At 41.7% G+C, this 18179-nt stretch overlaps 1 protein-coding gene across 16 annotated transcripts in view; it reads right to left on the bottom strand.

Annotated features, from left to right (window-relative positions):
- The window catches only part of LOC135933133 (cytoplasmic dynein 1 intermediate chain 1), a 61017-nt gene that overhangs the window by 4467 nt on the left and 38371 nt on the right, over positions 1 to 18179 (bottom strand). For all 16 annotated transcript variants that reach the window (XM_065471068.1, XM_065471069.1, XM_065471070.1 and 13 more), the window contains 6 exons: positions 15211 to 15357; positions 13021 to 13134; positions 12727 to 12860; positions 12303 to 12447; positions 4548 to 4688; positions 653 to 778 (listed from right to left, as the gene is read on the bottom strand). In XM_065471068.1, coding sequence (XP_065327140.1) covers positions 653 to 778; positions 4548 to 4688; positions 12303 to 12447; positions 12727 to 12860; positions 13021 to 13134; positions 15211 to 15357 — 807 coding nt within the window. The remainder of the gene's footprint in view (positions 1 to 652; positions 779 to 4547; positions 4689 to 12302; positions 12448 to 12726; positions 12861 to 13020; positions 13135 to 15210; positions 15358 to 18179) is intronic.

The raw sequence follows: 18179 nt of genomic DNA, 5'->3' as shown, positions 1-18179 counted from the left end.
GGCTTTATACACTGAAGAACGAGACCTAAATAGATGAATTATTTCTATGTGCAGGTTTTACTGAAAAAAAAACAACCTTATTTCTACTGTTACACAATAATGTCAGTGGATCAAACACACATGAATCACAGCATAAGCAAGTATATATTTGTAAAATGATGATTAACGTAAGTTTTTTCACCACATGATGGGTTTTTGTTTAGAATTAAAGTGAAAAAGAGGTGTTTGTGATGAGCTTTAACTATTATCCATTTAAAAAGATCAGTAAGTTAAATTTCAGGCACTAAAAAATCGCTCTATGTGCCAACAAATTTTGGTCATTGCAGTTCACTCAAGCTTTTGGCACCTAGGCGGTAATTAAATCTTGACTGTTTGAAAACTAAACCCACGAGAACTCCTGGCTCCATGCACCACAGCACTCAAAGTGAATTTAAAAAAATGAACTCAGCAGACTTTTTGTAAAAGCCCAGAGCACACTGCCAAAATATTAACATCATATGAGAAACAACCGAGTGTAATATTTCTGGAAATGCTACGATTATTACTCTGTAATCATTATCCTGCACTTTTTTTAGGTTGCCACAAATATTCTATTAATGTATTAATTAAGTAACGTGTAAACACATGTCAGCTATACAGTTAATTCGAGTACCTCTCCTGTATCGTAGATCCAAACTCGGCCCTCTGAGTCGCCCACAGCCACCTCCTTCCCTCCTGATGACCAGCGGACTCTGTTGAGTGCTGAAGCTCCCTCAATGGTCACGCTGGCAGTGGGTACCTGGCAGGCAAAGAGTTCAAACAAACCCACGCCGTTAAACAACAAATTAAAAAGCTTACAGACAACTGAGTGTAAAATGTGGTGTGTAACACGTAGGTGTGTCTGCTATCCCCGAGTTGGTCTTGATTATGTTCCTGATCATCAAAATTAATGTTGCTCCAGGTTCAACAATGCAAGCGACCAATCACATTGTTGTGATGTCATAGTTTTGCAACATGGAAAACAAAAAAACCTCCCGATGTTCACTCAAGAAAATCTTTTAAAAAAGGAGGTGGTTAAGGTCCGGTTAGGATATGATTGCGGTTTAGGGTGAGGGTTTGGTGTGATGGTGAACTCTGACATCACAATGTGATTGGTCAGTTGCAAGTTGAACTTTGGACCAACATTAGTTTTGATGATCCAGGATCGACACCAGCACGGGGATATCGGATTGTGCTTTTGTGGTAAGGAACAGGCCGAACCAACAGGAAACAAATAAACAGCAATATGGAAACGTGAGTGTTAAACAGAGCACTTAAAAAACAGCTTCTGTTACAGCTGCTGTTTGTGTTTGGGAATTTTATTCCTCAAAAAAGAAAAAAAAGTCAATGAGTGACTTTGTAATTTAGTCTTAAATTCCTCTCATATTCCTTTGATTTTAAAGGAAAATACAGTGAAGTAAACATTTAGGCATAAATCATGCCTCTCGGCCCTCATTTTTTACAACCATAATCACTGTTTAAACTATTCCCTTTATAGTTTATTGGTAAATGGAAGCATTATACCATTATGGTCTAATTTAGCAAATTTACTATTTATAAAGGGCCACTTTATCCAGCTATACGAGACGGTAAGAAAAACAAAGCTGTCAAATTACAACTTGTAGACACAACAGGATATTTACAGTGTAATAACTCACTTTGCTGTTGTGGGTGAACAGCAGTGCTCACGCTGCACCTTCAGAACCCCCTGAAACCACGTGCACAGTCTACATGAACTGCTCCTGACATGCGGCAGGCGAGTCTGACATATGTCACTGGTGGAGACAGAGGCCTTGGCATCATGTCGCCTCACACACCGAGCTTCTGCGTATTTAAAAGCAGCGCTAACCGCATGCTGCACGAGTGGATCCGAACTGAGCGCTCTAAATTGGTTGTGCATGCGTGCGCGTACGTGTGCGCACTGGAAATGAGAACCAGGCGCACCGCGCAAGCTCTGTTAATGTCGTTATGACTGTGTGTTTTTAATATGACGGTAACAATGGAAGCCTGTTGCTATTAGACTGCGCGCGAGGCAGTGTGTGCGCATGTGTTCGATACATCCGCCTGTGTGTGTGTGTGTGTCTGAGCAAATGTTTCTCATAAAGCACATTGTTAGTCGAGTTAGGCCGCCGATAATGAACTCTTCCTCTGTCTGTGAAAAGGCTGCTGTTGAGGGAACCCTGGGAAACTTGTCATCTGTGCTGCAGAGGGAGGGAGGACTCTCAGCTACCGATGGACCCAGTGGCTGAGAGTGACGGGCTTAGCAGATGAAGAGATGCGACACCAAATCCAATTTTATTTATGTACGTAGACTGAAGAAAATGAGACGCTGAGAGCGAAAGAACATTATGAGAGAGGATGGAGAGTATCTGCAGGTGTTGTCTCCATGGAAACCAAAAGAGAAGGAGAAAGGAGGATCCTTTTATCTCTACTTTTACCCGAGTGATCAAAGGTTTGGTGCCCACTCTGCTCCCAGAGTTGTAACAAAGTATGATTTTAAGAAATGTGGATTCTGCTTCTTAGCTCGACAGTTTGATGCTCATCTGTCCATTAAATATGAGGCTGCAGCCATGACAGTTAGCTTAGATTAAAGGTACAGTCAGTAAATTTGCGATGTTACATAATAAGGAAAAAGGGACACTGTACTCTGAAATATACACTGAATAGTTTGTAATTACATCTTCCAACAAACTAATGCTCAGAAACTTATAATTAATCCATTAAAAATACATAGGAGTGGGTTTGCGGTTTGTGGAAACCGCCATGTTCCCCCACCATATTTGAATACAGTAGCTGGGAAGGACATCTCCCTTTTGACTAACAGTATTATAAATATGTGGCTAGAGACTGGCCACATACATGGACTCCATATGTGGAGGCTGTGGAGAAAAAGCAGTCGTGGCTATTCGTGTCCATGGAAGGACATTTGAATTTGTGCCTGCATCTTCAGAGCAAAGATTTGAAGGATCATACGTATGGTTTATTATCAGAGAAGGAGGGAAAGGAAAGAGACAACGCTACCAACATCTCAAGCCTCATCTCCTGAACTCTAACACACAAAAACGTGCATAAATAGGCTGATTTATTCCTGACATTATCCCAGTTACTTATTGTCAGCAGATTACACATGCGAACCTCCCGTCTCCGGACAGCTGACAACAACAATAGCTGGTTATAAGCTAACATTATAGCTAACATCCCAGCTAATGTTAGGCTCAAGTGTCCTAGAAATCACACTTTCCCTCTAATAAACAGTTTGATTACATTCCCTCAAGCATCAGAATCAAGCTAACAGCAGCAAAAACAGCAGCGCTACCAACACTTTGGCATGTCCTCAACAGCTCATCTCAGAATCATTGGCATCATTCAGAAGTGAGCTTCACTGACTCACTGACCTATATCGGATTCCTTTCAAAACGTTTTACAGCATCTTCCTGAGTAAATAAAGATGGAGGCTTCTCACCCAGCATTGACAGCTGAGGTAAACAGTGGACTGACAGCATTCCACAGATTGGGAAAGACTCCAAGGCGATTTGCGAAACATGGTGGAAAAACGCCAGCCATTAAACGCATACAGTCCAAATTTAATGTTTTTGATCTTTGTTGGCTGACTAATACATGTTTGTCCTATAGCAGACATTGGAGCTAGGATTATGCACATAACTGGGAGGGGTAAGAAAACAGACCTCAGGTGACTTCAATCTGCAATTTACCTGTACCAGAATATATCCCAGCCATAAGCACTGTAAACATCAATGGCAATATTGGCCCAGAATTTCAGTCAATGCGTCCCTACTTTTACACTTTATCTTTTTGTACATGTGTGTTAACACAAAACAAAAAAAAAACCTGATTCCACTTTTTGTAAGTGTGTGCGACCTTTAAAAGAAAAATAAGCTGTGTTTTTATTTTGCTCACTGTATAACACTGTCTGCAAACTGTTTAATACTGTGATGTGTCCTCCAGTGACCTTAAATGCACTCATCTTAAAATAACTGCTTGCCCCACAGCCTTGCGAAACTCAACCCCTGGTCTGAAGTTTCTTTTTTTTATCATTATTATTATTTTCATGGAACTGTGGACTGAGGGCTGGGGCTTTGCTCATGGTCTCCGGCACATCTGTGTTCCCCTTCCAAGGGACACTGTGTGGGAGGATGATGGGATAGGGTTTGTGGGGTCCTGAGGTTCCCTGAACATTGGAGAGAGGTTGTAGAAATGTTAGCGGGATGGCTGGGTGGGAGCTGGGATAAGGAGATGTCAAAGTCTGATTTAAAGCAAGGTCTGTGGGAAACGCCCACGGGGGAATCTGGAATTGTGTGTGTGTTGGGAGGGATGTGGAGGGGTTGATGGGAGGGAAAAGTCTTGGATGTTTGGTTGTGTGGTTCGGGCTGAGGCCCAGCAACAGGCCCTGAGGACACCAAACACACGCACATCAACACACAAAGAGATGACACACAAACCACACCCATCACGGCCTATATTAGCTACATTCACACACACACGCACACACATACAGAGTATGCACACACCTCAGTGTCATTGTTGAGGTTCCACAGGTCCAGGCGGCCCATGCCATCCACGGCAGCAAACATGGCAGGGTGCACAGGCGACCACATGACATCATACACATAATCGGCGTTGTCTTCAAACGAGTACAGAGGCTTGTTGTGCTGAAAGAGAAAAAAGTGAAAAAAAGAGAATATCTGTGCGAGTGTGTATGAGTGACATGGTGTGAAAAAAAAAAAGAAGAAGCAGAGAAAACGCGGAGAGCGACGGATTACAGCGGATGACATACCAGAGAGAGAGGGAAAAGGAATGGAGAGAGGGAGTGAGTGAGCTTCAGACAGAGTGGCGCTGCCTCAGCCTTGGGGCCTGTCTGGGTGCAGAGCCTAATTAAAAAGCCTAGCACATTCACACAGCGCCATAAAACCGCTGGGAGAGATGAAAGAGAAGGCCTCTCCACAAGGTGTACTGTAACCTCAACACAACAGCTGTGAGAGAGAGACAGAGACAGAAAAATAGGAGAAGGAGGGATGGACAATGGTGCACAGGAAGGTGTGTGTGTGTGTGTGTGTGTCCTTGCATGTGTGCAAGGAGAACCTGACTGATAATGGTTTAAACCAACTATTTAACACTGAAACTAAATCTAACAGAGAGATCTATATGTTATTTATGTGCTCAGAGGCATCGTTTTACACTTCCGAAACAAACCTGTCATTCCTCGTCTGGTGGACAAACTCATCCCATTATACTGACCTAAACAATTATGTGTTTGTGACGTTGCGTCTCCATAAAGTCCTCGTGACAAAGTCAGAGGTCAGAGAACAAATGCAGTCAGGAAAATTAGTACAGCTCTCGCACCGGCGTCCTCCCTTACTGTGCATGTTTGGCTTTGTGGTGCATGCACTGCACTATGCAGGACAATGCACAGCTGCCTACAATGAGAGCTGATTAAACTTTGACCTTGAACTACACTAACCTCTGGGAGAAAGACCAGTTGGTGAAGGCTACTGCTTGTGCTGCAGTTTACTCACACTAGGGGCAATTGTCTCAGTCCATGCCTGATCACAAATGCCTCTCCCTCTCCATGCCCGTGCTGCCAGTACGGTCTTAAACTCTCAGTAATTTCCTCTTTACTGTCTTTCCTTCATCCTTAACGTAAAGAAGCATCTCAACTCCTCCATCCGTTTTTCCAACACACACTTCATTATGATGTGACAGTATATGCCCATAGTCCACTTCATCAAGCGGGCCTGGGCTCAGCACAATTAGCTGTGTCCAAGCATCATACACAGACACTACACTAGTCAAACAAACTGGACTTTGGGGGTCAAATATACTCGGGAACAGAGCAAATTCCCACACCAGACATGTTCCCACACCTTTCTATGATATAAAAAAGGTCACAATCTTGTCAGTGTTGCAGAAGTTTGCTGATCAAAAACTCAGATATGTAATACTAACCCCATGTGTCCCACATAGGGTCAGTAGAGCTTAATATGTGTGTATGTGTGTTAAAAAAAAAACCTTTTCCCAAGCTGACTGTTAAGATTCAAGAAGCATACAAACTACATTCCTTGCAGGTAGAGTGGGAGGAGTGGAAGAGAGGAGACAGGCTGGCTAGAACAGCAAATGAAAGAATGCAGTCTCTCCCTTTCTCTCTCATCCCTGCTCCTTTCTCTCCATCACCTTTACTCCCTCACTCTACGGCAGATCTGAGAGCGCACACTCACATACACTCGCACACACTCACACACACGCGCATAAACTCGCAGACAAACACAAACAAACTGAGCCAAGCCAATTTCAAGGCTCGATTGAACCTGTTTTCCAGCCGGCAGGATGACAGCAGAGGTCATTTTTCTCCATCTCGCAGTTCCAGCGATCGATCGAAGTCGTACCTGTTTATGTTCTCTCTCTCTCGCTCGCTTACTTGTTCTCATTTTCGGGGTTTTATGACAGCCGGTTACACTGCACATGTGATTTTATCGAGATAATCAGTCTTGAAGCAAAACACCTCTGTTTCCCATTCAAGGTAACTTTCTGAAATTTGTCCTATGTGTCATTTGGCCGTGACTCAAAGTAATGAATAAACCTGGAAGACCAAATAAGATGAATAAAGCCCTCTCGGTATTATACTGGGTACTCATAATGTAAACTACTATTTTGTCTATATCTACCAATTTTAAGGAAGATAATTTAGGTGAATAAGTCTTTAAACTAATCTTTAAATGAAGCTTAATCCTTGTGGCGCCACACATGAAGTAACTGGATGTCATTATCTTTTCTGTGCTGAAAAGCTGCAGAGCCTTGACAAGCCTGAAAACCAACACTGAAAAACTGGGCACTGATATTTAACATCACAGTGAAGCAATGACAAAAAATGAGAGCCTAATGCAAGTTAAGCATTAAATCATTTGGATATCGTTGCCAAAAATGCAGGCACCACCTTGGCATTAATAATAAAATATCAAATTGCATTAACTGTCTCGGAAATCAAAATGTCAAGGAGGAAGCCGGTCTCTCAGAAAACATCTCATCACGCAGCCATCCATAGGGATCCAAAACACTCATCTCAGCAGCAGCCAGTCATATAATTTCACCGCTTCTATGCTCGCTGCATTTGCATCTCAAAAATCGCACTAGTTTGATCGTTTTAATAAACATGCGCCCCAAGGGAATGGAGATACTGTCCTTAAATGAGAAATTCTTCCTTCATGCGAATTCTTCCTTCCTTCATTCTGGTTGGGGCAAGACCCCAACCAGAATGTTTTCTTTTCTCCTGACATACGCTTGACCTTGTCATGGTCAAGATGACCTGCTAAAATTCAAAGTGAGCACAACTGTCTCAACTGGGTTTGCAGAGGATGGTCTGAAAAAGAGAAAGTATTCAGTGAGCAGCAGTTCTGTGAGTGAAAATGCCTTGTTGATGGCAGTGGTCAGTGGAGAATGGCCAGACTGCTTTGAGCTGATAGGATGGAATGATCGCTACAACCAAGGTAGGGAGAAGAGCATCTCTGAACACCTGGAACCGCTGTAGTACTCTGTAGCAGATGGGCTACAGCAGCAGAAGAGCACATCAGGTGCCTCTCCTGTCAGCTAAGAACAGGAAACTGTTGCCTGCTCTGAGGAGTCTTGATTCCTGCTTTGAAATTCGGATGGTAGGGTTAAAAAAAATCGGTGCAAGAATTAAAACATGGATCCATCCTGGCTTGTATCAAAGGTTCAGGCACAATTTGGGCCCCTTACTACCAACTGCGCATCTTTAAAAATGCTGCATCCTACATTGCTAACCATGTCTGTCCCTTTATAACCACAGAGTACAAGCTTCTTATGGCTGCTTCCAGCAGGATAATGCCCCCGTGTCGCAAAGCTTGAACTTAACACTGCACTCAAAAGACCTTTGGGATGTGGTGACATGGGAGATTCATATCATGGATGTGCAGACACAAATTTGCTGTAACTGCGTGGTGCTGTTATGTCAGTATAGACCAAAATCTCTCAGGTCGTTTCCAGCAGTGTTTTGAATCAATGCCACAAAGAATTAAGACAGTTTTGAAGGTAAAAGGGTTTCAAACCTGGTGGTAACAAGCTGTAACTAATGAAGTGACGAGTGAGTTTATCTACAAATGTTCACCTGAAATATTATAAACGCTCGCTAACAATTATCTGACCTGACAGAGTCGCAGGCCTTTGATTACCTTCTTAAGAACAGCAACAGTGGAATAATTGTGCTCCATCCAATCATTTCATAGATGCTGGTTTTGGGGTCAAGCGTGCAAGATGGTTCAAGTTATGCACAATCATAAACCCACTCCCAGCCGTCGCGACATCTTCACACTCTGGCCAACTCAAAATGGTTTCACTAACCACAATATTTGCACTGCTGAGTGTAAAAACATACGCAGACGTCTGTAGGACGGCCTTTCTGAACCGTGAGGGCAAACGCACGTGAATGCAGAGGAAATTCGCTGCAAACGTGTATGCGCGCGTGTGTTCAAAACAGTTTGTGATGCTTATGATTGGAGGGCTGAAGGCAAACCTCAAGGGGATTTTAGGCAAGCAAAGGCAGCTTGCTTAAGGTGTACCATGAGGCATGTGTGGTGTGTCTGTATTTACACACACACACACACACGCTCAGGTATTCCTCCTGCCCACACACAAATATGGGTTATGTGGGATAAGAGACAGACACACATTCCTGTGGTGACCCTCAAAGGAAAGGGAATTCCCAAATCCTGAAAAATAACACACTCTTCTGATGAAAATCCGCAGAAATGTTTTAATATGTGTCACGGGACCCGCTGCACAAGACTTATGGACTGGCTGCATGCTAACATGGGCTAAAACTCATCAGAGTGCTTTATTGGCTGTCACAGCCAAGAATGAAAACTGTAACTGGATCCTGCATAAAGCTGATATGCAATATGAATTATGTATTTTTACTACACCAAGGAGGTATGTCTTTGATTTGGGGCTGTACACTATATCACCCTATGCATGTATGTGTCATGATAACCTCTGTAATTCAAAATTAGCATCAATTTGTACTATTAACCATTAACTGATTAATAGTAAAAACTGATTGTCACATTTTCTTTTGTTATTTGCATCTCAGCTTTAATTCATATTCCTAATATCAATCTTTAACCTCTTGCATCGCTTAGGCCTCAGATTGCCTTCATCAGGAACATACACACACGTTTAAAACTTTTCATTTTGATGCTGATCTTGACTACTCTCACCTTACCGCTTTTTGTGATTACATTCAGCAAGCCATTTATCAGCTAAGGTCTCGTAAACAACCAGTCTGTGATGCCCTGGCAAACACTGGTCATTAAGGAAAAATGTATATTCCCTGACTGGTTAGTGAGAGGTGAAATTGGTTGCAAACTGCTTTGGATTGCGAGTGTTTGCAGACAAGTCGCCGTCTTCTACGCAAATTACAGGCAACTGTAGCAATTTGCTAGCTATCGCTACTATTTATACAGCTAACAATTTCAGCCATTCAACCGTTATCAGTTTTAATCATTCATACCCTAAAATTTATACATTGTGCATATCTACAACTTTACTGTTTCTAATCAAGCCACTCAATTCATAATCATATTTAAATTGTACTTAACATTTTTTATATTAGTTGAGCTAATCGTTCCATGTGCCCTGTGGCTACTACATGAGTATCCCTGGTTAAGACTCACTGATTCATCCATTTCCTAAACCTTTCTGTGCAATATGTCATATACACCTAAGCCAAAACTTCTGTTTCACCACCACAGAAGTGTCCTTTCACTGTATTAGCCAAGATTTTTTTTTTTTTATTCACCAGCCTTACTCTGACAGAAATAGTGGCTGTTTGCTTTTTACCGCTTCTGAAATGCTGCCAAATGGAATTCATAACACTGGTTTGAAAGGAGAACAACAGCACTGAGAGGATGAGGTCACTCAAAACCAGCGAGAGGAGGAGCGCCCACCTTTAGAGTGCGTCTGACTTAGGTTCACTAAGTGTGCCTGCAGACAGCAGCCAGCACTATCCCATCAGTGCATTTGTGTTTTGCAGTGATAGTTGAGTAGGAGGGACACCCACACATACAAACAAGGGACTTTCACACATGTACACCCAGGACAAACCAGAAAAACACACACATACAATACACACACACACACACACACACACACACTTGTCAGATGAGGTACAACAAGCCTTAAATAAAAAAAACAGATCCTACGCTGTTTCTCAGCAAAATATTTCTATGGAAACTTGAACAACAGCTGACAGTCTCTTTGTAAGTGCAATTATTTGTAGTTTCATTTAAATAATGGAGTATTGGAAGATTAACTATACTATACTTACACTTATAATAGGTCTTATTAATTGCACTAAGCTAAGAATAGTGTGTGGAGCTGTTTCTGCTCTTGTGACTTTTGCCATTGGAGGCACACATTTCTCTGAAGCAGTGTAGACATCTGACATCTGTAATACTAGTGGTTCACCTGCTGTCTCCAAAGAAAGAGCAGGTTAACTGGCTCTTACTAGAAACACAGCACAGCCTAAGAGGAAATTGCTTGACAGGCTGAAACCAGGTAATAATAATAATGATGATGGTTACTGATGATTAACACAGACTGTATCTATAAGATGGATGCAGGCACAGCGATGTCACCCACTGGTTTTGGACTCTGTATTTTAAAGCTTCAATGTTAGCGTTTTGGCTGTAACGTTAGCAGCTAGCATTAGCTTAACAAGTGGTTACATCCATAAACCCTACCGGTGCAATGCACAGGCGCACGTGCGGTTTTCTGAAGAAGAAAGTTTTCATAGGACTGAGTACATCCATAATTCAGTAGAACCACCGTTAACAGCAATAATTTGGACTAATTGTTTTCTGTATGACTTTATCAGTCTCTCACATCATTATGAAGGAATTCTGGCCCATCCTTCTTTATGGTGTTGCTTCAGGTGGACATCTGGACTTTGGGCCATTGCCATACCTTGATTTTGGTGTAGCTGCAGTGCTCTGAGACATGCGGCCTCACATTTGACTCTAGAATACTTTGGTACACAAAGGACTTCATGGTCGAATGAATGACTGCAAGGTGCCCAGCCTAAATCATGCCTCCACCACCGTCTATGACTGTTGGTATGAGATGTTTGTGCTGATATGCTATGCTTGGTTTTAATACCAAACATATTCACTTTGGTCTCAACTGTAGAGATGTAGCTCTTGGGTGGGCTTGGGGTGAGATATACACCAGTTGAAGATTGTAACACTGTATTAACACCTGAATGGTTCAGAGCAGCAAATTGTCTATAAGCTAATTATTGCTTTGTATTAGCCTAATTAAAGAGGATCATTTTACTCAACAAAACGGATGCATAAATTTATTTTGATTTGCTGTATCATAGAACATCCATCAGATAATCCAAAACTCACCAACAGTGCATAGACACAGTGAAAAGGTCCGGTTCCAAGACTCACCGTGGTAGGCAGTGGTCATATCAATGGAGATGTACTCAGTTACACAAACTCCATTACCCAGGTCAAGTCTCTATATCTTAAACGTGAAATCTATGGGAATGGAGTCCCTTTTGGAGCACGCCTCGAGTGGCACCTAAAGGAACTGCAATTTTTTCCACTTCTGTGTTGGCATCATGTTTCACCTCCAGAGGCTGCTTCTTGTTTGACCTGAACACTTTGATCATCCCCAATTTGATGTTTTGAAGCTGGAGGTGAACAGCGAGTGGTGGCTCTGTCTGAGACACAGTGGTAATACACGATCGTACAGTATCACAGTAGGTCTTCCTAAAACATATCCCACTTTATCACACATTTTGACTCTACATCGGGGGCATAATTTACCAAATCAACACTATGTTATATTAATATAAGAGCTGAAAGTACAAATTAGAACATAAACTCATAATGAAGTTATAAATGAAGTGAGCAGTGAGTTACTGCAATTCTATATTATTAGCTCTGAAGGCTAAAACCATCTTTATATACAGTCTGTAGTTAGCAGTGAATACTTTCCCTACAAATGCACACACACATAGAGTACCCATACACACACAATAACAGCTTATTCAAACATATATGTAGAGAGACACACAAGCTGTACGAGACCTTCTCTACTCAACCTTCCCTCTTCACTAGTTCATTCTCTCTCCCTTTCAGGATCTGCTTAAAAACCTCTTGGAGGTCACAATCAACCCCCCGCACAACCTTTTTTTCTCCACATCCCCTCTCTCTCTCTCTCTCTCTCACACACCTCCCACATCGTACCTTGGTGCTCCAGAGTTTGACGGTCCAGTCAAACGAGGATGTGATAAAGAGGTGGGAAAAGTCGACGGTGCCCACCGCGCTGTGACAGCTGATGCCCGTGACGGGCCCCTGGTGGCCCTCGAACATCTCACAGATACCTGCCTTACTGGAGAGGGAAAACGCACAAGGTAACATCTGGAACTGAGACCATTAGCCCAAAATTCCCTCCAAAAGAGGGAGAACTTTATTTGTAATCAGACATTTTAAGTTTTAAGTTACTTAAATGTAATCTAATTTAGGGACAATCATCCTCTTAAACTTTGGTAATATTATAATTCTAATATCCTATAATTGTAAATTACATGAGCACTGTTTCATATTCAGCAGACTTTTGGTGAACTTTAATGCATATCTGTGTTTTAGAATACATGTTTCATTAACCAACCTGCCATGTCTGGATGCAGTGTACACAGTGCCCTCCTCGCTCCCGACCACATAGTTGTTAACGTCTCCCGTGGGGAAGGCCATGCATGTCACTGCCACGGGTTTGGATTTATTGTACACCAGTTCCATGGTCTCCTACACACATTATATTAGAGTGGATATAGCATAAACCTGCATTTTTACAACAAAAAAAACAACATTAGTGAGTGAAAAAAAAGTCCTTGTTTCTTTTTTTAAATGCTGCTGGCAGGTTGTGTTGACTGCTTCACTGATGTGCGATAAGAGGTTTGTGTACCTGAGGCTGGGACAGCATGTCCAGACTCCAGGAGCACATCCTGCCATCTGTGGACACGGTGATCAGGTTGTTGGCATTCTGTGTGCCCACCACATTCACGCAGTACACTGGGTGCTAGACAAACACACACACGATCGTACACAGAGACAAACAAATGGATTAGGGTGAAGATTTACCCGTGCACAATACAAAAAAGCTGTTATCAACTGTAGTATAATTACAACAACTCCTTTAGGATAATACTTGTAATCTTGCTGTAAATTGTGATCACATTATAGTTCTTAATTATTAGCCTCTTTGAACTGAAGCATAATAATTTCTCTTGTACAATAAATAGCTGAAACAGTCCTAATTGTAGCAGGCTGTCAGCAGCATCACTATGTCATTAATTTTGATATTCCACTATTTATGAAACGAATAAACATTGTCCTGTAATGATCACATGTTTTTTCCCCTTTAGCACATGATGTCATTAGATGCTGTTTGGGGCCAAGAGATGCAGACAGCTCGCATGCCAGTGTGCATTCGTCCTTTTAAATCACCCTACGTTTCAGACAGCTGCTGTTCAAATCCACGAGTGTGTGAAGCCATTATATCATTACTGAGCAGTAATTGATTTGTGCGCCGGGTCGCACAAAGAATCCATTCAGCAATCAGCACCATGCTAGCATGCTGTACCCACTAACGGGAGAGTGGCGGCCTCATTATTAGAGCCCACAGCCCCTTTAAAGCTACAGTATGGATGGCATGTAACAATGTGTGTGCCTACTGTAGCTGTGATTATAAACAAGCTGGGTTCTTAAGATATCGTTAGTTTATATTCAACAGTAATTTGCTATAGCTGAACTGAGCTGCTCTTTCAGTTATGTCTTGAGTACGACTGCTTTTATCAAGTTTATGTCTAAGTGCAGACGGACCCTATAATACAGATTATCATGTAAAAATCATTCAGTGTAATTGGTGCAATCAAAATCTTTTTATCATATTCATACGTCTGAATTTTTGGATTAAAAAAGTGTTTATCTGCTTTTTTTCCCCATGTTGGCCTAAGTGTATTTCAACACTTTTAACCAAATTAACAATTTAGTTTTCAGTCACGTGACTCACACAGAGCTCTGAAGAGCAAAACACTGTTCCAACAACCCTCCACTAAAATTAATTTTCAATCAAAGAACATTTAAATGACCTCTCAAAAGAAGATTAATGGAAATTGGGCACTTTTGATCCACATACAGAATCCACTGCAATATTTTAATCACTAGAGAACAATTATGTCCCTGCTGGAGATCCATTTTAGCAGTTTCTTGTTGTGAATGCTCTTTGTTGCACTGCCGTCAGGATAAGAGTGTACAATAGTACACTTTTAACAGACAGCTATATGTAATTTGGATCTCAGGTCTTTCATTTAGGAGGTGAAGAACAAGAAGATCACAGTTTACAAAGCAATAGTGAGTGCTAATTAGCTAAAATGACCTAGCTTATCACTCTTAGCTGTTTGTGTCAGGATCATCATACTCGGGGAAAAGATTATGAATGCACATGGCAGAAGATCTGCGATGCTTGCTGATTTATCACAGATTGCATGTAATTGCCAACTTGACCCCATCTGAAGGCCGCTACACAAAAAATCATAAATCCACTGCACACGGTGGCACTAATTTTGGTCGTGGCACAGCCTTGAGCAAGGGTTTTCCCTATTTTGATTATACCGTGAATGGCTGTAGTGAAGGATGGATTGGTGCAATGTAAGTACTCTATTTGATCTGTTATTGTATATTTTACACATGTTGGTATGGGATATTGTATTTGTTTTAAATGTCATATACCTATGTGGTATGTGACTTTTGTTGCCATGATGCCAGGTCTCTCTTGGAAATGAGATTTTAAATCTCAATGAGATTTTTACCTGAATAAATAAAGGACTCTCTATGATTTAAGCAGCTATCCAGAATTTTGGGTAAACAATCCTGCTAAAAAATAACTGTTAGACACTGAAGGAAAGCCTTGTTCTGCCCTCCAGGTTTTAACAATGATGTGTCATCGCAGGAAAACTATTTATTACTTTCCTTACTGTGTAATCTCCTGCAGACCTTATTCCTGTTAATATCACAATTCTAATTGTAAAGCAGAGATAAACCTTTACATACTGTATGATAAATGTATCATACTGATAGTTTAAATCATCCTTACAGTATGTGCAGCAGCAGACAGAGGGGTCCTCTGGACAGGGGTCCGGCGATGACTGCGATTATCCCACAGGACTATCTGTCCTGAGTATGTCCCCCCCACCACCAGGTTGGGATGAAACCTGGCAAAGCCCACAGACACCACCGGAGACTAAGGAGAGAAAAAGAGAGAGGAGAATTAGGACGCATTACTCTGATGTGATGCTGGTGTTATTTTATGTAACTGACATTATTATGAAGTGAATGCAGATGGTAGAAAAGCCCAGAGGAAAAGATATGAACTGAAAATGGTAACACTTGACTGGGTGCGAGTGAGTGCAAGCGTTCAAGGCATCATGATGGGTGGCATACGTGGGGACATAGACGGAGATGACGAGTGTGGCCACTGTGAAGGTCCGCTGAGGAGACGAGAATGGGGTGACGCTGGGGTGGAGACCAGACAAAGAGGGAATTGTAGTCCTCCTTCCCTCTCCAGCCGTTTCACATTACAGCATCAAAACCCCAGCAGCCACTGGAGCGCTCACCGTAGCCTCCGTCATGACAAGCGCACCCTTGAACTACCACCCTCCCCCCACCTCGACGCTGTGTTTATTGAGTTTTGGTTCCTCTTCGATGCTCATCCCATAAGGGCTTCTGCGTGCAACAGCTAGCTCCCCCTGACCCAGAGCCACTGAAGCATCTGCGCTTCTGAGTTATGAGAAAATTATTTCAGCATCCTGCAGCATAGCGCTACAGGAGGTTAACTGGTGTGATTCACTGACAGATTCATCAGAACCAGTAAAAAAAAGCATAGTCCTGTTGAGAGGGAAATAATTCACAGGCACGACAGAGCCAACAGAGCAAAGCTCACAAACACAAATCACAACTAAAAACAGTAAAGCTAGAACAACATGGAGGGTGCATTTCGCAAATGGATCGTTGCCTCATGCAATCGTAGATTTGTAGGAAGGAGCACTGGTGACAGTTTTAGTGTTCGTGAAAACTGTATGTCAGATGTTTTGCTGTTGAAACAGCAGCTCATAGACTGCGTGGAGACAAAACTCTATCAGAATCCTCCAAAACTCACTGCGTTAACAAGGCAAGACCTAGGATACATCTATAACACAGTTTAATTTATAATGATCATATTAATAATATCAATAATCCATAAAAAAATAAACCACAAAGGAATTTGTTGGGTATTGTTCAACCGAGAACAATATAAGGCCGAAATTTTTAACCCAAGTTTGTACAACAGAGACTGTTATAATGCCTTAAAAAGGTGACAGCTGCTTCAAGTGAAACTATGTTAAGTTTAGCTAAACAGCAGCCACCGTGGCCACAAGTAGTAATTATGGGATAAAGGTAAATGCTAAACAATAGAAAGGACTCATAATGTCAGTTAGGCTGGCTCAGCCTGCAGGAGCTTTGGCTTTATTTATACCTATTTATGACTATCGTGAACATCTGACAGGTTGTAGCAGCAAAAATAACGTCTCTAAGTGGTAAAAAAGCAACAAAGTACGCTAACTGTTCCTTATCTTATATTGCTGACTTGAATCTAGACAAAGGTGCATTAACCATGATGGTTATACCTGGTTTGTACCTTGGACTCTCATTATAACTCTTAAGTCTCTACATGTTTGATTTTTTTTTTATATATTAAAATTTCTGTTAATAGAAAAATGATAGAGAGGCATGTCATAGACTCCATGTGCCAAGTAAATATACAGTAGTAAAGGTATCATAGTGAAAAACACTAATCGAATGTGTTTTGTTTATAGTGTAGAAAGATCCCACTACGTCTGCAGTTGTAAAATGTGCTTATTTTTCACTTCTTTTTTTACTTCTCCCTCTCTCCCCATCCCTTCCACCACACCATGTGCGAAGCAGCCAACTCCAAACCCCAGTTCATTTTGAAAGGAGACTAGAAAACAAACCAAAGGGAAAGAAAACACTTCACACTCTTTTATTTCTCTTTTCTCTTACTTCTGAGGAGTCACGGCTTCCAGCGGCACGGCTCGGGAGTCACTTCAGATGTCTAGACTCAAAATAAACTAAACTCTGGTGGTAAAAACTAAAGGTGCTTGTCAGCTGGCATGAAGGCTCGATCTGAAAAGTTTATTTACACAGTCCGACAAAAAAAGGGGATCGAGGCTAGAGGCTTATTAGCATGAATTACTAAGCAAGACTTGACAGCTCGTCCAGGAACATCTGAAGCTGCCTGATTAATAAAAGATCACTGGTGCACTGTATGACATGTTACACGCTGGATTAAGCAATATACAATCATGTGCTTGTGTGTTAACAAATCATCAAAAAAGAGAAAAAAATGTCTGGAATGATGTTTTTGTGCTGAAAAAGCAGCTATTCTCAAGCACGCGGAGGTTTGTTTCTTGGCTGTGATCACTCTAATGACCCAGAGTTTCTTGGTGACCTTTACCCTCTGTGGTCGTCTCACAGGCTGCTGTTTGAGGTCTGTTCCCCCTCCATCAGACTCCATCAGTGGGCTAATAAACCATAGTCCTGCACCCTTTGTCATCTCCGCACACAAACCCACACACATCCGCTTAACATGCACATGGTTCCACCCCCACAACCATCTGTCTCAAAACTCCAAACAATGTAAGAACTCTTGGATCTGATTTCTTCTTCTATGAAGAAAGGTTTGACAGTTTGAGCGCAAGCAGGGGGAACAGCTAACCTGCCTCATAAAAGCATTGCTCATCTGAGGTTTTAGTATCTTTGTCAAGGTGGATTAAAATATAAGCAATCTCATTAAATTCACATCTTTCTAGTAAAGGCCAAAGCTTCTTTTATTATTACCGCCAACAAAAATTTTAAAATTAACATGTAATTCCACAAGAATATACAGACACAAACGTAAAACATCAGTGCTCTCTGCCGTCAACACCCTAAATAAACATCTCTACCCCACATGAGTAATGACAAAGAAACTAAATCAAATCAAGGAACTCCTCTATTTGATCCATA

This window comes from Pelmatolapia mariae, linkage group LG22 (genome assembly GCF_036321145.2).
Source record: "Pelmatolapia mariae isolate MD_Pm_ZW linkage group LG22, Pm_UMD_F_2, whole genome shotgun sequence".
Taxonomy (NCBI): domain Eukaryota; kingdom Metazoa; phylum Chordata; class Actinopteri; order Cichliformes; family Cichlidae; genus Pelmatolapia; species Pelmatolapia mariae.
Note: the sequence above shows the minus strand (reverse complement) of the source record. Positions and strands in the feature narration are given on the sequence as shown.